Here is a 21,963-nt window from a genome sequence, read left to right on the forward strand (position 1 = left end):
ACAAGCTAATGATCTCAGTATGTGGCAAATGAGAAGCAAAGGTTTGCACAGGGTGCTATGGGAACCCTAGGGGAAGGGTATCTAGCCCAGATGGGATACCAGTGAAGCCCTGCTGGATGAGACTGCTGATCTGAGTCAATGGCACATCACTGGCTTCATTTAAGAGACATAAAAGCTAAGCCACAGAAAGATTAAGCAATTTACCCCATATTGCACCACCATCTAAACTGGACTCGACCAAAGAGAAGTAACTCCAGATCTAAGAAAGAGTCCAAACTCTTCAACCTCTTGCTACAAGTTACCAATGAGCAAATATTTTTGTGAGAAAATTGCATACCGATATGCCTCACAAACACATACATTAGCATATTAAAATGCAGGCACACCAAAATAACCTAGTCCTGCAGCCTTTTAGGACAGCTCATTAACACCTATACCATAATCCTGGCAACCTTTAGTTCTTCATTTTGTGGTTGTTGTGGCTTGCTATAGGAAGATGTATTGCATCAGCTCAAACTTCCTTGGATACCAACTTTAAGAGGCCTGAGTCATTCAAATCATTCCTCAAAGCCTTTAGACCACCAAAGGCAGCAAACAAAAGTACTGCTAATTAAATATGCAATTAGGGTTTATTATAACTAGCATATATTTGTTCTAGGTCTGATTTACCCGTGCTTTGAACTGGCTTTGTCTTGTTTTTATTCGTGCTTAATTGTACTGTTTTGTGTGCATTTAATTTTGTAAGATACTTCATATCTTTTCTTGATGCAGGCAGAGTGTAAATTCTAAGTAAATGATAAACAATGGATTAAAGTTATGTAGAATTGGCTCTTTTATGTGCTTCATGTACAGTTTATAGTACACTGAGGCACCTTATAAATTCAATGTGGATGGTACATTTATGCCTATTTTATAGGACTTGGAAAAATTTTGCTGTTTTAAATGATTACAGAGACTTACAGTTATATACTAGCTTTTACCACATATTTTTAGTTATATCTATAGTTTATTTGGTGTGGTGTCCTTGGTCAGGAACACAATCCCCAGTAATAATAATCCCCTATAAGCAAAGACAGTGTGCATTATGACAACCCACTTTATGAGATAGTTGTAACACATTCCAGGTTAGGAGGAGGGAAGAAAGAAACTTGAAAGAATGGCCATGTTTCCAAGAAAGTATGTTATACTTTCTGGAATATTACAGGCCAAATTTTAAATCCCGACTTGTTTCTTTTTTTGTCCCATGTGCTCCTGCATCACCAGTCTCCTTGCTAAGGAGCTAGTAATAAACATGGAATGCAAGCTCACTCTCCTATTAGCCTAAAATGATCAATTGGGAAGCTAAGTTATTTACAAACCCATTTTAGCATAGAAGAGGACTAATAAAACACTGCATGTTTTATATTAAATGTCTGACTTTTTTTTTATTATTTCATTGAGAAAAACATGAGATTCTACTACTAAAAAGGTTTTAAAATCACTGGACTAACTGATCCCCAAAGGCTCTCTCCAGGACATTCCATGGATGCACAATATTGAAGACAAAAGGTTTCGCTGGATTTTCATCATGGTTTCTTACTTCCACTATAGAAAACACTGAAATTAAATAGGTAAAATGTCATAGAGAAAGCAGATGAGACTTTTGTAAAAGTGTAATGTGAATCAAAGAGGGCCCAAAACAGTAGAAAAAGGACACTAGCTAATATATTTATTTTCTCCCATTTTAGCTTTTGTAGTTTAAATTGGAATTTGGCATACAAAGCAATTTAAATCTGGATAGTTTTTAATTACATGCCCCATCAGCCAACCCTCCACTTCAGCCACATTATACTAATCAACAGCTCTTCAATGGTTGTACAACACTAATCAGGTTATATACAAAATTTTGTCAATTGCCTTTATTTATTTATTTATTTATTTATTTTTCTGAGCCTGCTTGCTAGAGAATCTGTTGCCTTTAAAATTTCAAAAGGGCTTGCCTCGTCTACTTTATTTTTTACAGTATTTCAATCAGTACCCTATGATTCCCTGGTCCTGGCTCACCTGCCCAATTCAAGTACAACCTCACTTCTACTGATACTTTTCACGGTCACTGCTTGATTTAATACCAGTTTTCTCTCTAGATTTGAGGGGGATATATTGTTCCTACTTTCCTCAAACAACTTCTTCATTTTTTCCCCCAAACTTCTTACATCAAAGTGAATTTGCTATCAGGCAATCTCTCATATCTGCGCCTAATCCGTCTCTGAAAACTTGTTGGATGATGACTTTTGAATTGGAGGAATCTTTGTTCCATTATTTAGGTTGGAAAAGCAATAATGCATTCCCACCACATCTGAAGTCCCAATATTTCTTAAAATATTATAAAACACTGTTAAATGCCCATGTAACAATCCTCCAAATGTGTATCATATAAAGCATTTAAAACACCAAGCACCGAATTATTGAATACTTAACAGGCTAGCAGATACTTTGTGCGTAGTTCACAATAATGCCCAGCTATACTGGATACAGAGTACCTACAACACAAAAAGCAACCTTTCAAGCTGGTTAGAAATGACCTTGTGTTCCATCATTAGAAAAAAAGGCAGAGGAATTCAATAAGTTCAGTGCCATTAAGGAATTGTGGAAAGGCAAAGAAAGGCTTTTTCAGGAATTTCTAGAAAGAGGACTCAGTGCAAAGCAATGTAAGAAAACCATGCAGAGAACCACTAATGGGTGCTTTGATTCCATGTGAAACCAAAGTGAAGCTCTCACACCAAACAAAACAAAACAAAACCTCAAAAACACATCACCAAGTTAAGTAAAGAATTAAAGCAGAGGAGACCATAACAATGTCAAAATTATCATTTTAATTAATCTTAACAGTCAAACAGAGTAAGTGGTTTGCACTAGAGGTGAGGTAGGGAAAAAAAGGACAGCAATATCCAAATTCTGGGTAAAAGACAAGTTGTTTTACTCAAGCTCCGCAGGAGGGAAATTGTCACAGTAAGCATTAATTAAGGTTAGTGAGAAGGGTACCAACTTGTTAATTTTCTGAAATCAAGAATCTTGTTCTGCAGCTTCATTATACTGTCCTCTTTACTGTTTACACTTAGCTGTTTTAATAAAGCTACATATTTTTCTTTATACTGCAAGAGACATGCACAGTGATGTGAATAAACCATGAAATAATACATTAAAGATACATAATAAATGCAAGTGACACTTAACAAGGGAAAATTAAAAAATCAAGTTTATTATACAATGAAACGGAGAAACTACTCTTAGAGTTGTGGTTCAGAGGATAGCACCATGACACTGGAGCTGACATCAGGACAGTGAAGACTCAACTGACAGCCCAGAGTTAATGAAAACTTCCTGGGTTTCAAGTCTCTTTACTGACAGCCAAGGAGCTTAACAATTTTTACTCAGCAGGTACCTTTCATTTCCTGTGTCAAGCTGCAAAATCCCGGAAGAGAACAGGTAGAGACATTTGCTGCAGAAGAAGGCAAATGAATGAACAGCCAGGATTGAGTCCTGCAAGCTGTACTTTCATTCCCCCCTATTACTGGAGGCAGGGAAAAGACTCAGTCCTCAGACCCACTGTCTTTTGTTTCAGAAGAACACTGCAAAGATCTGGTTGTGTGGGTGGGTGGGGAGCGTTAAGCTTATCTCTCAGTATCCTACAGGTGCTTGAGGGAAACAAGAGGTAAGAATCCCTGTCCCTGGGGGCCAATATCTCTTTTACAGTCTCTTTAAAGCAAGAGGCTTAAACAGTAAATGCCTATAATGCTTTGGAAGATGAAAATCTGAAAATCTCTCTAAGTGCTACCGACCACGCTGAAGATTCTGATCTTATTCAATAATGCATTACACTTCCCTTTTAAACAACTGATGCAACATTGGTTGGGTTGTATACAGTTTATTAACTCTCTCAATTTTCGACCACATTTGGTTAATGAAAGCTGGATGAATTGAATATTTCCTTATAATTGTTGATAATGTCTTCACATATTCTTATTTCCCTTCCGGGTATGATATACCCAGTTTAGCATAATGCTGTAACTTCATGTTAAAGAGACAAAGTCATCAGTAATTTTTTTTTTTACATATAGTTAAAAGTGACTCAGAAATCTAGATTTTTCCTTTTGGGAATTTGACAATGGAAAGAAAAGGTTGGTTTTGTTGTGGATCTTCTTCTCCAAGGTGAAGTCACAAAAGCTACCTGGACAAATAAAATCTAAGTGTCCAAGGAAGTGCATTAAGTTGAGATAGTTGACTATTAATAGTGAATACCTTGGCAAAGCATCTGGTAAAACAAATAACCACCATCTGTATATTTGTTTTTGTAATTGAGTACCACTTACCAGTTTTGCTAAAAGAAAGTCTCATCCATGTGATTTTCTTCACTGTAGAATCCTCAGTGGTTAGCACAATGCTAAGCACATAGCACATACAGAGCAGGTATCAGTTTAGTTTTTAAAGAAATAAATGAATTTTAAAATTTGGAAAACATTAATTGAGTCTTACTCTCTATAAATATGACTTGCAAATTTTATGGATTTGTGAAAATCAAGCCAAAAGGACTTGATCACCCTGTAGGAACAGACTCAAAGCCAGCACATAATGAGACATAATGGAGGATGGTTCCTCTCCATTATTGAATTGGCTAAGGATCCTTCCCTCTTAGGTAGGGGTGTCTGTCTAATTGGTAGTTAATAGCAAGAATGTCACTGTTTTTGAGTTTATCATCAACTCTTAATTCTCTGTAGTATTAGATGGGAACAATGACTCAGCTAATTCCCAAATCATTTCTTTGGTTTTGAAAAGGGGTATGATTTTTCCCCAGCAGGTTTGCATCCTAATGCTTTTCCTTTTGGACAGTGTCTTTCTAGGGAGTGTCGCCTACCTGGATGATGGGGAAGGTAACCAGAAATAGGTTGGGGCAGAGGGAAGCCAACCTGGGATTAAAATGTATCATCCTTCAGCCTTAGTACTGAATTTAAGGTTCACTGGTGCCATTTGAGAGGGATAGTGCCTTTTCTTTGTACAACACCAGAGTCTGTGGAGCCAGTGGGAGAAGTAAGTCCTTTTTTTGTTTTGTTTAAAGAGGATTTTTTTCTCTCTTTGCTTTTTCTTTAAAAAAAAAAATCTCAGGGAGGAAATTCAGTGGTGTTGGAGGGATTATGGCCAACTTGCCTTAGGTTAGGAAGATTTCTTTCCTTTTCCTTAAATATTTTTTTTTTCTTCTCTTGGATGTGGAGAGGAATAAAGTCCTTTGATTTTAGGAAAGTTGAAGGTATCTCCTTTTACAATGGAAGAATTTTTCTTTAATCATCTTTAGGGGAAAGGATTCCTTGCTTTTAGTGGCGGTGGGGGAGGATCTCTCTTAAGGTTTGGAGGATTTCCATTAAAAAAAAATAGATTTTGTGGAGAGGACCTACAAGCGCAACTTGTTTTAATGAGGCCGAGGAGCCCTTCCTAGTAACATTTTTTTCTTTCCTTTTCTTTAAAAGAAACAATTTATTGGGAAACATTAGATTGGGGCATCTCTTCTGGAAAGAATTTCTTTTTCTTTCCTTGTTTTTCAATTATTTATTTTTTAAATTTATTTTTTAACAGTGAAGGCTGAAAGATAAATAAGGTCCCTGGGATAGGTTGAGATTGGGCAATCCCCCCTCCAACATTCTCCCCCTTGAAAAAGCTTAAGAAAGATTTTGTGGGGTTTTCTTCCCTATTGTGGAGGATGGAGTGGGTTGGTCGTCAGGAATAATGTATAATGTCTGCAGTAAGGTGTTGGTGCATTTTCCTGAATTGAATTTCTTCCTTTGATCCTTTAAAAAATAATCCCTTTGTTAATTTTCATCTTCCTCCATTTCCCACCCCTCCTTCTCTACCTCCTTCACTGTACCCTAACTAGCCCTTTTCCCCTTCCCTTCAGGTTTCTCCCCTCATCCTCCTTATTCCTCTCTCTCTCCTTTCCTCTCTCTCCCCTCTTTCTTTTTCAGTCTTTCCCTCTCTTCCCTTCTCTCCCCCTCTTTCCTTCTCCCTCTCCACCTCTCCCCTTTGTCCCTCTCTCTGGCTCACTCCCTTCCTCTCTCTCTCTCCCTCTTTTTCCCTCTCCCCTATCTCCGCCTCTCTCTACCCTCCTCTCCTCCCTTACTGTCCTACTTTCCTCCTCCCTCCTTTCTCCCCCGCTTTCTCCCTCTCTGTTTTTCTCTCTCCTCCTTTTCCCTGTCTTCCTTCTCTCTCCCCTTCTCTTTCTTTCTTTTTTGTTTTCAGGAAAATATTCCAGGACTTTGGTGAGTTTGGGGGCATCTTCATTCCCTTAAGAAAAATATTTCTTTTTCAGAATATACTGTTCATGTTCTTCCCTCCTCCAACCCCCATAATTCTAAATGTATTTGCTTGTTTTGAGAAAAAAAAAAGGGGGCTTTTCTGAGGCTGAGAATACTTTAGTTTAAGAGAACTTTCTTGGCTTTGTGTCTCTCCTCTACCTATCTTTTTTATTTATTCTTCAATTACAAAAATTCTGTATTAAGAATAAAGCTTTTGGTAAATTATATAAATATGTTAAATGATCACATATACCCTGAAAATATATACATCTATTATGCATCAGTTAAAAGTTAATTAAAATAAATAAGTAAGTAAATATAAAAAGAATAATGTTTTTGAGTGCATTTGAGTCAACTCCCATTAGACGGATTTTCTTTTTTCTTCTTATTACAAAAAAAATCACATTTGTTTTTGTTGTTTTTTGACAGAAAAATGTATGGGTCTTTGTGACACTGAAGTACTTCCTCTCTTTAAGAGGATTTTGTTTTTGTTTCATTAGTAATATCCTCTTCACCAACACATATACCTTTCCATTCTTAATTTTATTTTAAATATTTTTAAAATTGTATTTTAAGAATAAAGTTTATAATCTTTAGTCATGGAGGAATGGTATTTCTTTTATTTCCCTCACCCTCAGGCTTTCTAGAAATTAAAAATTTAGGAGATTTGGTATAATCAGGGACTTATCCTTTAATATTTCTTTCTTTTTTTATTTACAACGTGTGTATCTGGAGGGGAGGATTCATAAATTTCATTAATTTTTCTAAGTTCGAGAATATCTGCCCTTAAAAAGATTTCTTTTTTTTGTTTTCCTTAATTTTTTTTAATTGAAGTGGTGGCAAATTAAGGTTATTTTCCTTGGTAAGCTTGAGGATCCTTTAAGAGGATCTCCCTTCCTTTTAGTTCCTTTTTTAAATTTTGTGGGATTTTTTTGTTTGCTTGTTTTTGGGAGAATACTAGGTTTCTTATCTTGTGGTTAGAGGTATGATATCTTTATTTTAATTATTTTTAAAAATTGAGATGTAATTTACATAGCATAAAATTCACCTTTTTAACATATACAATTCTGTGGGTTTTAGTGTATACACAAGGTTCTGCACCCATCACGACTCTCTGATTCCAGAACATTTTAATCACCCTCAAAAGAAGCCCTGTAGCTATCATCCCCTTTTCCACCTCCCATATTGCTTTCCTTTTCATCTCTAAAGATTTGCCTGTTCTGAGTATTTTATGTAATTGGGAAAAATAATGTTAGGGAGTTTTGATGAGGTTGGTTTATTTTTGCCCCCTTAATTTTCTCAAGAGATTGAGCATGAGCCATGAAGTCAAATAAAGTTTATAAATTTCATGAATATTTTAAGATTAGAAATACTGTTTAACTTAAGATAATTTCTCTTTTTTCATTTTAAAATTTTTCTTTGGCTTTGATGAGGGTGAGAAGAACTTCCTTTTAGAAGCTTTTTCTTCTTTTTTCTTAAAATAATTTTCAGAGGAGAGATAAGTTTCATTATTTGGGGTCACTGTTCCTTTATTTTCCTTTTTAAAATTCATAAATTTGTTTTTATTATTTTGAGAATAAGATCTATTTGCTTTAGTGAGGGTGGTGCATCTCCCTTTAGAATGGCTGCTTGCTTGCTTTTTTTTAACCCTTAAAATTATTTTTTTCCACTGAAAGAATTACAGTGGGTGGGCTTTGGAGGTCGGGCGCCCTATCCTTAGCAGGACTTCGATTTATTTCCTTTACAAAACACATACACACAAACAAAAAAGGTCTTTGTGAGTAATCAGTTCAGGGTCTCTGCCTCTTCTTGTTTCTTCTCGGGCTCCTCTTCTATGCTGGCCCCCTCTGGGAGCATCAGAAGTGGAGCAACAACCACTGCTTTGGAAAAAACTCGGAGCTCATGAAACGTCAGCTAAAGAGTTCTTAGACAAATGAGGATCCTATGTATCACAACAGGCCATATGTTAGATTTAAAAAAAATCTATAATAGATAATTCCATCATTACATCCTATAAGCTGTCAAGTTTTATTTTTGCCCTCCCCCACCTGCTGTCTTGTTCAAGGAAATAAAAGGGTTAATAATGCAGAGGAAAGCACTCTGTAAAGTGCCATAGGAGCAGAAGGGATTATATAATCCTTATTATAATGCCCCTGAATTGTTTCCTGGTTTCTATGGATATTTTTTTTTTTTGACCTTTCCTTGGAGGCACTTTCCCTTTGGGCTGCAGATCTGCAGAAGCCCTAGTCAAGAGATTTTAATAAGCATTTAATAAACGCATAAGAATTGTACTCTGAGAAACTAAAGACCACTGACCAATATTTCATTATCTTTTCTAAAACATCCTGTAGTGAGTGCTTAGGAGCTCTCAGAATATACCAAATAAATCAGATGGTATCATCAAAGCTTGGCAAGGAGGGGTGGGGGAAATTGAAGACAAAAGAAAGTAATTTCATTCTCACCTTCAACAGGTTAAACATTTGAATCTATAATCCCAAAGCTGTTTACAGTCACTGCAGATACTCTGTTCACTTAGGAAAAAAATTTATTATCCCCTGAAGCTAACAATATCATCATTAGTCTGCTGCTGCCAAGGCTACATGGGATAAGGACACTTTCCAAGCCATTAAAAAATTGTTAGTAATTTGCTTCTTAATTATAGTTCCAATATCCACCCTGAAAATGGAAAGATTGACTGTATTTCCTTAAGGGCTATATATTCCATGCTTTAAATAAGCATTTAGTTCTCACTCTGAAACCAATGAGAACAAATTTTTAATCATTCACAGCAGCAGCTTCTACATTGTTGGAAATGAATAGGTTTCAAGCTTCAGCAAGTGTTTATTAAGCAAAATCAGGGAGGGCTGCATTGTACTAGGCACTGAGAAAGGCCACCCCTATTTTTGAGAAGCTCAGAAATCACTAAGATAATAAAATATTCTGGTAGGAATCACCAGATACTCTGTAAATATATGCCTGCAATTTGGCAAGAAAATGTACAAAAAATCAGTTTTGTGCATAAAATCTGTTCTGATATGGTTTGGGGATAATGGTTATTACTGTGCAATCATCAGGAGGGATAGACAGATCCCTTTTATCTCCCCCAAAAGCCATGAAAGTGTATTTCTCCCCAGATTTTCATCAATCACTTGTATGGTGTGATTTTAATTTCATAGCTGGTCAAAACCCGATGAATTAAAAAAAAAAATGTTGTCTTTCTTCAAGCATAGTCGATGGGAGAAAAACAACATGGTCTACTTCATATAAGCCCCCCGCCCCTCGCCCAAGAGAGTTATAGTGTTGCTAAAGAATCAATTCACACATCCTTACTTATACTTGCTGCCACCAGGTGGGAGACAATGGCACATTTCCTGGGAATCGAAACATTTTAGAAAGGAAATAAATAGACATGTTTGGTTCACAGACTGACTGTGTTATCCTGGTAGCTATTTGGAAAGAAAACATGAGCCGCCTTTTCTCAATCTCTACCCTCATGCTTGGCATAGAATTGCAGGTTCTGAAACTTTCCTGAAATCCCCAAAGAGAGCAGACTACAAGGCTGGAAGATGTTTGTTTTCTTGCTACAATACCAGTCAACAAAATTATCTGGGAGAGACTTGCAGTCACATTCAAATACTTGGTTTTGCTCATTTCATCCTTTGAATTATCAGGATAGTTTCATGCTTGCTATGTGGGATTTCATTGCATGATGAGACCTATATTTTGTTTTGTTCCCTGAGATTTTGTGTACATATGTACAGTATGTGTGTGTGTGTTAGGAGTGTGTGCACATTTGTGCGTGTTGCATAGCTGTTTCCCCCCAAGCTTGCCTCAAGGAGGCAGTGTTTGAGAACAGCATCAGCCCAGCTAAGATGACAACCTGTTTGCCTTGAATGTTAGCGGATGCTATTTGTCTGAGGAGGATGCAGGAGAGAATGATTCTGTCACTGAAGATCAGATATTGACGGTGTTGTAAAAGGGTTTGGCTCCTAACAATTTGAGCATGTACCTAGATTCTTTGCATCCTTCAAAATTCTCCAGAGCCACTGATTAATTAATCTGCATGGCTTTCTTAACGGATGTTCATGGTTCTTAACCCCATTCTACAGATAAGTGATTCATCAAATGTCTGGCTCTACTAAAGGCAAAGCCAAACCCCTGGGATCCTGGTCAGTGCTGCCAAATGTCTGTGGGTCAGCTAGCCAGCACGTCTCACTGGGCGCTATGTAGAGGAAACTAATCTGATTCCCCTTACCTTAATCCTCCTCATCTGTCTGGCAATGACATTTTCCTGTCAAGGTGGTAGGATATGCTTTCACACGGGAGCAGGGAGATGCTTTTCACTGTGGGAAGGGTCCTGGTCTCCAGTCAGCCTTCCAGAGACCAAAGAGGAGATGCATTTGCTGGGTATTACTTCCCCATGTGTCAGTTACACAGGCATGTTCCCCAAATTTCACTTGAGATGGCCACAGGTCAGGTGATTCCTACTTGCCTCTTTCCCACTAGCTTAATGCAAACTTCCAAAAAGACAAGAGCAATCACCCGGTGAAGGTGAGCTCCCAAATCTAGCCACCCCAACTTTTCCCTTCTTAAGATCACTGCAGGAAAGGGTATTTTCAGGAAGGGAAGGGATACACCTCCTGGCTAGAGCTAGAGTGTTGGATTTTTAAAAAATTGTCAGAGTGTCCCACCGTTCTGTTTTATTTATTTTTAACCTCTGCACTTTCTTTTCTCTGTGAAACTTTTCATTTTAGCCTTCTTTTTCAGTCGTTCGTCATTGCAGATATTTTGCAAACTCAAGCCTCCCTACTAAGAACTCAGAAAGCAAACAGCGCTTCCATTTCGTGATGCCAACCTCTGCCCCTCCCCTTCTGCATTCTACATTCTATAAGTGTGCAGTCCACAGGAGAAGGGTTCCTGAGCGGCCGTGTCCTTATGGTCTGCCAGGCAGCAGGATGGACCGGCACTGTTGGTGTGTTGTGTTATTCGTTTCTCTCTCTCTCTCTCTCTCTTTCTCTCTCGCTCGCTCGCTCTCTCTCTCTCTCTCTCTCTCGCTCTCGCTGGTGTGTGTGTGTGTGAATGAGGGCGCGCGTGTGTGTTTTCCTGCAGGGGAAGCTAAATTGAGGTGTGTGTGTGCATTATCATGGTTTTCACAGTTTTGTGGAACGAAGTTTAGGAGAAAGGAAGAGTAGGGAGAATGCAGAGAAAGCAGGATAGACAGGCATACTCCGGCTGAAGAGCAGACAGGATTTCAGGGTCCAAGGCAAACACGAAAACCTTTTCCTCCCTACTCCCCTTGGGCGACTGAGGGAGGATTCTCCACTCTTTTTTTTTTTCCCGGTGAAGTGCAACTATTTAGAAGGCGTTGCGGTAGACTGATAGAGATGAAGGTTCCCCTTCACACGTTCGACAATCCCGACTCCTATTTTCGTGTCTCTAAACCAGGACTCATGTACCATTCCAACTGGCCCTGGTGCGGGATGCCAGTTGCCCTTTTGTGACGCTGCGCATCGTTGTATCACTGCATTTGCACCTACCTGCTGGGAAATCCTGCAGACAGATGGAATGGTGGCTTCGACACACGCATGCTCTCCCCCTCCTCCCGGCAAACTCTTCCCTTCTCCTGCAGTGCGCGTGGGCGCCGCCCAGCCCCTCGTCCCCTTCAAGAGTACCAGCTCGCTGGAGCCGGCAGAGGCGCCCGGCACCTCCCTGGAGCGCTGTCAGTTGCGCCCAGCTGAGGCACCCCCTCCCCAGTGGCAGGGAAGGGGCCAAGCAGGCAGCGGCTCCGCAGCTTGGGCCTCTGCCGCAGTGACCGCGGCTAAGAGGTGTGTCCCACCGCCCCCACTCAATCCGTTCGCTGTGTGCTCCGGGCCAGCCCCAAACACTTCTCCTGGTCTCTTGCGCTTCCCGAGGGTGTCTTCCTCCTCTCTTTCAAGATATTGGCGCTCACCGCACTGTCACTTCTCCTCACTGGGAAAACTGCTCCGATTCCCACTCCCTGCTGTCACCCCCGATTTTTAGCCACAAACAGCCCACTCTGGATTCCCACAAGTTGCTTCCCGCCTCCCAACCGCTTCCCACTCCCCTGGGTTCCCCCATCCCTGCATCTTTCCCAGCATCTTGGCCAGCCAGTGGCAGACAAGCGGGATGCAAGGGGTACCCGGAGTCCCGCGGGCTCCATAGCTATCTGACTTCACCTTGCTTCTTTTCCCTGCTCCAGGGGGTCTTTTCCTTACCTTTATTCTGGACCACGACATTGGCGTTCTGGGCGATGGCAATGGCGTTGGAGAGGTCTTTAGACCCCTCTCTCGAGTGTCCACCGGACATGGCAATAGACCTGGTGCTGGACTCGGACGGGACTCTGGAGCCGCCTCAGGGCAGAACTCTGGGGCCAGCTCTGTCACAGGTTCTGGGGTCAGCTCTGGGGCTGGCTCTGGGGCAAGTTCTGGGGTCGGCTCTGGGGCCGGCTCTGGGGCAAGTTCTGGGGTCGGCTCTGGGGCCGGCTCTGGGGCAAGTTCTTGGATCGGCTCTGGAGCCGGGTCTGTGGCAGATTCTGGGGTCAGCTCTGGGACCCAGTCTGGGGCAGGTTCTGGGGTTGGCTCTGGGACCAACTCTGTGGCAGGTTCTGGGGCCGGTTCTGGGGCCGGCTCCGTGGCAGGTTCTGGGGCCGGCTCCGTGGCAGGTTCTGGGGCCGGTTCTGGGGCAGGCTCTGTGGCTGGTTCTGGGGCCGGTTCTGGGGCCGGCTCTGTGGCAGGTTCTGGGGCCGGTTCTGGGGCCGGTTCTGTGTACAGTTCTGTGGCTGGTTCTGAGGTCGCCTCCGGACAAGGTCCTGGAGCAAGCTCTGGACAGGGCTCTGGTACCGGTTCTGGCGAAGGCTCGGAGAGCGGCGGCGGAGCCGGTGGTGGTGGCGGCGGCGGCCAAGGCGGCGGAGGCTCTGGAGACTCAGCGGGCTGCTCTCCATCCTGAGGCGGGGCAGTGTCCTGGGAAGCTGCAGCTCCGCGGTCCATGGCTGCACACCGTCTCAGGTCTGGGTAGCTTGCGTCCCTGAGCCTGGAGGGCTAAAATACCGTCGGGCGCCCCGCCCACTCCAGTCCGGCAGCCCCGCGCAGGGTGCCAAACTTTCCCCCAGCCCACTCCATGGCTGGCTCCGCTCTGAGATCTAACTCGGGGCGCTCAGCGTCTCCTAGTGCGGGAACACGCCCCTCAGTGAGCGCACACCTCTTCGTAAGCAGCCACCGGTCCGATAGGCGGGAAGCGGAGGGGCTTGAGAAAGCGGACTGGGCAGAGCTCTTGATGACCTCCTAGCGACGCGCGGGAGAGGAGGGGAGAGACAAAAAGGGGAGGGGGAGTGGAGTGGCATGGAGGTTGGGGGGGGGCGGGTTGGAGCCTGGCCACATTTAACTCTTTAGTGACACGAATGAAAAAAAGAAAAAGCCAGAGGAGAAGTTGAGGGTCCTTGCAATCCCCCAACCACTCAGCCATGAGCTGCTGCTCAGAACAGCTTCCATCCTTGTGTCTGCTCTCTCACCTCAGCAGCAGGTGAGCCTAGCCTCGGACCAACCTCTTGCTCCCCATTTCCAAGCCTTGATGGGCAAGTAAACCTTTTTATCTAAGCTGGGAAAAGAAATTAAGCCGCAAGGTGTGTGTGTGTGTGTGTGTGTGTGTGTGTGCGTGTGTGTGTGTGTGTGTGTGTGCGTGTGTGTGTGTGTGTGTGTGGTGGCGAGGGTAGGGGAGTTCAGCCTCCTTTGGATTGAAGTAAAATTTGCCCCTCTTTGGTTTTGGCATTTCTGAGCTTTGCCAGATCCAAGCGGTTTCCTATTAGGTACAGTGTTTGAGGTAATTCGGGAAAGGAGTGTGATGAGGAAGGCTGCAGTCCCGGCTTTCCGAAACCTGCAGATATAGCCCTGAGAGTGCCCGGGCACCAGCAGCTGGGCTCCACGCTCAGGAGCCAAGGTCTCCGCAGCCATCTGGGCGTCTGTCTGGCTCGCCTATGCCATAAGGAGACTGCCTTATGCTTTTAGCTGGATTTCCCAGCCATCAGCAGGACTTTTTAACATTTTTATTTTATTTATTTATTTATTTTTAACCAAACTTGTTAGCGTGCGCGCGCGCCCGTGTGTGCTTGTGTGCCTGTGTGTGTGTGTGTGTGTGTGTGTGTGTGTATCTTGGGCTGGGGAAATTCACTGCAACACCCACACCTTTTTCACTTCCTGAAGCACTCTGACATTAGAGATGGGAGATTCTCTTGCGAAGAGAACGATTGATGCCTAGCGCAGCACCTTTCCCACCACACCGGGAGACTTCAGAAGCTCTTTCTGTTATAGTCACGTACACATACACACAAACCATCATCTTAGTCAGACTTAGACTTTAGACACCAATATATTGCCAATTGTAATTAAAATTTGAGAAGACTACCCGTTAAACCACAGCTGGGTAGTGGGAGCAGAAGGGGGAGAAATACCTGTAAACCTGATTTGAAATATGACAAGTGAATTTATCTCCCACACACATAATGCTGTTGTGGATAACAACCCTCCTTCTGCAGCCCCTTCTCTAGCCAGTTCCTCCCAGATCGTATCTCCCACTATTCCCTCTTCTTTTGCCAAGGGACACTGACCTAGCCAGAATTTTCTAGAATCTGTAGCATCTTTCTGTTACCTATACTATGTCTCAGCAATAAATAATACCACAAAAGCACAGTTTCACCTAACTCACTCCAAAGACCAGAATCTCTGGTGAGGTCTGCATTTTCCAGATCCTTGCTGCAGCATCACAGCCTAAGCCCACCTTCCCAGAGATGTGTTACACTACTTGGAAGCTACTAAGCTAGTGCAGTGACCGTCCTTAGCCTCTGGGGATGGGAAGCCCAGGAGACGTGAGCCCTGTCAATTCCCTCACATGGCAGTCCTCCTTCCAGTAAATTCACCTTAGGGACCCACTCTCTTTACCCTCCTTGGGCTTGTTCTCCTTTCTCCCATCCCACACTCAAGTAGCCAAGCTCTCTTTAACCCTAAGAATTCAGGACTGAAATATACAGGTGCCAGATCTCATTATTGGATTTGGCACATACAAGTGCCAGATCTGACCAACCAGTAAGCCCAGGATTGGAGATCACTTCTCAGACTCTCACACCTTAATGAAATCCTGTCCTTAGAAGAGGCTGATATCCCACATTTAAATTTTGCTTTTTACTAAACCCGGACATATAGTTAGAAAGGCTGAAAGCTGAGCAGTCACAGAGTAAGACGGCCTCTTGAGTTAGAGATAGCCTCTTGGAGTTTGGCATAGACAGTATATTGTCAAGCGGGATACCACCAGGGGACTGCTTGGAGTTACTGCTTTATTAATGTTTATTGAAACGCTTGTCTATACTTCTACATTCAACTATAATGAAGCCAAAATGTATGATACAGACTCTTGCTACAAGGTCATTTTGAGGTTGAATGCTAAAATAGTTGTTTGTACATGGCCTTTGCTCCATTAGGGTAGGTTACTGGAGATATACTGCCTGAATTGCATTATGATTAGTTTTGAAGATTTTAAAAAATTATTTCTCAGCACATCATTAGCTACCTTATTGCCTCATATCATAGTAAGGATTTGTGTGTGTGTGGCAGGGATTCCTGAGCCCAGCATTGAATACAAACCTTTACATTGGAGGCAGGGTAGAGGAATGACCAGAATGGTTGACTGGTGCCTGATTTGTGGAGGCACCTTTGCTATAACTAAGTTACACCTTCCTCTTTCCAATAACCTGCTGATTTCTTTACAAAGTTTTACTTAGGTGCTTCTGTATTTTCCTCATAACCTAACCCAGGGCTTGAGGTCATAGTCAGAATTCAGGAAATGTCTGTTAAGTGAATGATTCATTGTAGGTTACTAGTTAGGGTGTCTTTTTCTGCATTGCTTTTTAGCAGTATTTGATATTTCAAATGATTAATGATCTCCTAAGAGGCTCTTTTTAAATTAAACAATACTGATTTTTTAAAAGGCCAAGAGGTACCTAAGAATTTCTTTAACCAGACATATCTGGAATGATGACCGTATCTGCAGAGGCTTGGATGAACATCGTTCTGGATGTTCCAGGGCAGAAATGGTCCTTAGCCTGGGGCTTTTGGGCATGTTATATAAAGTACCTGATTGGGCTGGCTGAAGGATCTATCAGTAGAACAGCATGGTAGGCTCACATCTTTTGAATATACAATGCACTACCTCACCCAACTGCCAACATTTACTCTGACTCCACCCAAAATAAAGTTTATCCAAGCCAGCATGGAGTTCTCTCAATTTCAGCCAGGCTCAGAGTTCTGGAGAGGCAAAGGAGAGAAAAGCTGAGAAATGTGAAAAAATTAAAGCTCTTCTCCCTTCTTGTTTCCATTTCATTTTCTTTTTTATTTATTTATTTATTTAAATTTATTTATTTAATTTTAAGTGCATACTATATCTGGTATTTCTCCCCATGTTATCCCTCCCCACCCTCCCCCCCCCCCCCACCCGCCTCTGTCTCTCCCCTACCCCCTCAACTGCCCCCAGTGTGTGATGCCCCTCTCCCTGAGTCCACGTGTTCTCATTGTTCAACACCCACCTATGAGTGAGAACATGCAGTGTTTGGCTTTCTGTTCTTGCGTTAGTTTGCTGAGAATGATGGTTTCCACATTTATCCAAATCCCTACAAAGGACACAAACTCATTGTTTTTTATGGCTGCATAGTATTCCATAGTATGTACCGCATTTTCTTTGTCCAGTCTATCACTGATGGGCATTTGGGTTGGTTCCAGGTCTTTGCTATTGTACACAGGGCTGCAATGAACATATGTGTGCATGTGTGCTTATAGTAGAATGATTTATAGTTCTTTGGGTATATGCCCAGTAATGGGATTGCTGGGTCAAATGGACCATTTCATTTTCTTTATTGAATGAGAGACTGGCACCGTACTGCTAGAGGGGAAGCCCTTCCCTCCTTAATCAGTAGCTTTCAGTTCCCTAAGCCCTGCCTTTTAGAGCAATTTGGGAAGAAATCAGTGTCTCTCCTGAGTCTTAGCAGCTGCCAGCCTCCCCTATCCCTTCCACTTTGGGATGTGCCAAGCCAAAATAACAACCTTTATAACAATCTACTAAATAAAATAAGGAGATGGGTTTAAGAACAGACAGCATTTACGGAGAAAGTAGAGGATTCAGACAATTAATTTAGATGGTATTAAAATGCAAACCTGTTAACCTTTACTCACTCTGGTCTCCTAGGTTTAATCCATATAGGATTAGAGAGTTAAAAAGTTAATATCTTGCATTTGTATAATGCCTTTTGATTTTTAAAGTACTTTCACATATATTATCTCACTTCAGACTCACAACAAATGTGAGGCAAGCAAATTCGGACTTCCATCACATATCCCTGCCCCCTACCCTTTAACAGATGAGAAAACACAAGTCTAGTGAGATTAAGTGCCATGTCTTAGGTCACAGACATAATTAGTGGTGGAATAGACATTTAGAACTTGTGTCACTCAATTCCCCGCTGAGGGAGACCAGAGCACAATGCTGAGGGCTGTGAGCTGGGGGCTATGAGACAGAGACTGTGTAAATCCTCTCCATAGCAGAGTGGGATGGCTACCTTAATGTTTTTTTCCTTTCTTGAGCCTGTCAAAGGAGCAGTGACTCTTCCATTTTTACTTTGAGGTTTCTCACCTCTCACTCTCTTTTTGGATGGCAGTTAATGATCTGTAATGAAGCTCACTATAAGAGGTCACTGTTTAGAGGAAACTTTTTGAATATGTATGTAATATAATAATCCACCCAGGGTATACTCATTTTATTGGTTCTGTTTTCATGTTTTCTTGAAGTGAAGCACTCCACAGTTAAGATGTATTTACTGCCAGTCTGGGGTGTATACAGCCCTATTTGGTGCCCTGGAGAAGGAGAATGGGCAGAAATATTAGACATGATCTTTCCCACAAGAATCGTTAGAACTTGGTGGTCAAGATAAGCCAAATACAGGTGAAAAGCAATCCAAACACAGATGCCAGTTTATGATCATGACACCACACTTTGTACTTTTCTGGGAGGCTGGGGGATGAATGGGGACAAAGTGTGACAGAGTGGAAAGGAAATTGCAAGGGGAGTCAGGAAATCTTGCTTCATATTAAGGTTCTACCACTAAACTCTCAGCATGACCTTATACAGATCATTTAATATCTTTTTGCCTCAAGATTTCTCATATGAAAAATGGAGGTGGGAATAAAGTTGAGCCTGATCATCTAGCTCTAAAATCTGTTTTAGCAGAAAATATCAGCCGTCCTGTGAGTGAATCACGGACAGCTTTTTGTAAGGGGATAGATCTTGAAATGAGTCTTGAATGATGCAGTTAGCATGTGGCAAAGCATTGCAGGCAAGGAGAGAAGGAAAGATAGAAACCTGGTGATGACAATGAGCCAGGCTGATTGAGATAGAGGACCATACCAATGATTGACGGGGGGTGAGATTAGAGTGAAGCAAGTGGTAGGGAGAAAGGGAGATGTAAAATGTTTTGAACATCAGATTGAAGAGTTGTACGATTTGGTTTTAAAGGTAGTGGGGGCAATGCAGACTGTTTGACTATAGGTGTACATGGTAAAACCAACCAGTGAGAAAAAGAATTGTCTTTGCTTGTGTATTTGGTTCTGGAAGCATCTACAAATCTACTTTGTTCCCCTTGAGCTGATATCCAGTTAATTTGAGGTAATTTGTAAAATCATGATTCTTCCTTTATTTTTGCTGCAACCTCTAGTTTTGAGTCTGCATTGCCAAGGCTTGCGCCAAGGCTACTGGCCCAACTGGCTTAATCACCTGCCTATAAATTTGGATTTAGTCCATAATGGGTCATTTGGCTTCCATGGACTCAACATGCTAATGGGATTTCTAATTTAAAATTCTAATTGATGATGAATGACCAGGGGATGAGAGAAAGGTCTTTGTAGGCAGCCAGGAGTGGGATGGTTGTGGACCTGAAAGCAGATTCAGAGATTGAAAACAGTTTGAAGGAACATAAAAAAATTGAATCATTGAAGAATCTTTAACTCCCTGTGGCTTAGATATGGGGGAAAGCTGATGAGAAACATCCATCCAGTCCTAATCTGCCAAGGATCTAAACTCAGCTTGGATTATAAGAGAAAACAGATTGCTCTAATGGCATAGAGAAAAAAGTGGTGGAAATTGGTGTTGCAGATCACAGATGTGTGTGTGGGGAGCTGAGGGAGAGAATATAGAGCTGATAGCGTCCCTTAGGTGATGATGTTTAGAAAGAGTGAAAAAGATTCTTAGAACCCCCCGGTGTAGTGTCAGTAATGGAAGCAGGCAGACATTTGTAATACTCATTCTCAATATTTGAATATGTGTATGTGTGTGTGTCTTTATCCAAAAAGGAAAAAAGATAATGTTAGTAAGAATCGTCTCTGCACAAAATTACTTTGCTACCTTACCACCTTCTACAAACACTTTCTGACTGACTTAAGAAGGGAAAGTGATTGATATAGGAGAGAGGAACAGACAAATAAGGAAAATTGGTGTTAATAGGCAGAACTGTTGTGATGAGAAAGGTTGGGGAAGAAGGTAGCTTTCTTTTCTTCCAAAGAACTGCCAGTAGCCTTTCTGGCTGCCCCTTTTTTCTCTCTTGTAGTTCTCCCTTACTGAAAGTTAGCTCAAAATGAATAATTAATCAGTTATGTCATAAGAAGGAATCTCAGTGGAGAGGTTTTACACAGTTGAAGTGACTTACAAAGACAAGGCGTCACGTAACTCAGTTGTCTTGATGGAGATTAAAGCATTGAACAGGTAATTTCCAGGACCTCCCTTCTATCACTCACCTTTTGGTTTTAAGTCCTCATGTTCTAGTTATGATCTTTGGGCACAGCCATTTCTGGAAAGGCCTATTCCCTTTAACCACACGTTATATGACAGAAAAAGGCTCAGTTTCCCCCTTTCTCTCTCTCAACTTCACTGGTCTCTGCAATAACAAGACCCTTTCCCAACTGGGCCTCAGAGCCTCAATGTGGCCCGGGGGCAAAACTGCAGCTGCCCGATCCCCAGGGTTTCTAGGGATTTCATCATTCAATCATCAATTCCACAAATAATGATTGAACATCTACTATATGCTTGGCACTCATTTGAATGTTGAGGATTCACCAAAAAACAAGACAGACGTCATCCATGCTCAAATAACATTTATTGGCTAAGGGCTGGGGAAATACAGACGTTAAACAGACAAGTAAATACATATATGAAGACATTGTTTCAGAAAATGATAAATGCAATAAAGAAAACAAAACAGGATGATGTGAATTTATTTACTCATTTGCTTAATCCTATGGCACATCCACAATAGTTTGGAATTACTTCACCTGAATGCTACTACCAGCAATAAACCTACTAAATAAACTCCAAGATTTTTTTCCACTAACTTTTGATTTGAAAAATTTTCAATTCTACAGAAAAGTTGCAAGAATACTACAGTGATCACTTACATATTCTTTACCAATTGCTAACACTTCATCATATTTACTTAATATCTATATTCCATTTATTTATCTGTATAATTGCTTTATTTTTGGCTGAGCCACTTGAAAGTTAGTTGCAGACATCATGACACTTCACACTAAGCATTTCAGCATGTATCGCATAAAGAGCAAGGACGTTTTCCTTCATACACAATACAATGATCACACTTATGAAATTTAACAATGATATATGAATATTATCATATTCATATATAATACAATGCATATTTGAATTTCTCCAGTTCTCCCAATAATGCTCTGTATACCTTTTTTTGGGGGGGGGGTAAATATAGGGTCAAATCATAGATTGCATTTCGTTTTCTCTCTTTAGTCTCCTTTAATCCAGATTAGCCCGGCTTTCATTTGTCTTTCATGACATTGACACTTTTGAAGAGTACAGTCCAGTTGGCTTGTAGACTGGATTTCAATTTCAATTTGGGTTTGCCTGATTGTTTGAGATTGGATGATCATGGAAAGCTTCTCTGAAGAGGCAACTTTCAGTTGAGTTCTGTGAACAGAAAGAGGCAGCTGTGAAAATATCTGGGGAAAGAGATTCCAGGCAGAGGGAATGGCAAGTATAAACTCCCAGAGATAGGGACAGGCTTATGTTTGAGGAAGAAAAATCAGGTCAGAGTGACTGGAGCCTAGAGATCAAGGGGGAGAGTCGTAGGAGTGAAATAAGATAGGTGTGATTCAGATCATGACGAAGCATATAAGTCATGGGAAAGAGAAGATTTTGTTCTAATTGCAATGGTAAGCCACTAAGAGTTTTACGTAATTTGGTGACATTATCTGATTTGAATTTGCTTTTAAAAATAGTTTTTACCCCGCATGTTCTCACTCATAAGTGGGAACTGAACAATGAGAACACATGGACACCGGGAGGGGAACACTGGGACCTGAGGGGAGGTGGAGGGAGGGAGAGCATCGGGATAAATAGCTAATGCATGTGGGGCTTAATACCTAGGTGATAGGTTGATCTGTGCAGCAAACCACCATGGCACACGTTTATCTACGTAACAAACCTGCACGCCTTGCACATGTATCCTGGAACTTAAAATAATTACAATAAAGTTGAAAAGAAAAGAGAAAAAAAGTAATAATAAAAAATA

At 41.5% G+C, this 21,963-nt stretch overlaps 1 protein-coding gene across 1 annotated transcript in view; it reads right to left on the reverse strand.

Moving 5' to 3' along the window:
* DGKK (diacylglycerol kinase kappa) overlaps positions 1-13,575 on the reverse strand; it is a 100,136-nt gene extending 86,561 nt beyond the window's left edge. The window contains exon 1 of the mRNA XM_032258693.1: positions 12,557-13,575. Coding sequence (XP_032114584.1) covers positions 12,557-13,327 — 771 coding nt within the window. The 5' untranslated portion in view covers positions 13,328-13,575. The remainder of the gene's footprint in view (positions 1-12,556) is intronic.
* Between the last annotated feature and the right edge of the window lie 8,388 nt (positions 13,576-21,963).

This window comes from Sapajus apella, unplaced genomic scaffold (genome assembly GCF_009761245.1).
Source record: "Sapajus apella isolate SASKATOON/1434 unplaced genomic scaffold, GSC_monkey_1.0 scaffold103, whole genome shotgun sequence".
In the NCBI taxonomy this organism is placed as follows: Eukaryota; Metazoa; Chordata; class Mammalia; order Primates; family Cebidae; genus Sapajus; species Sapajus apella.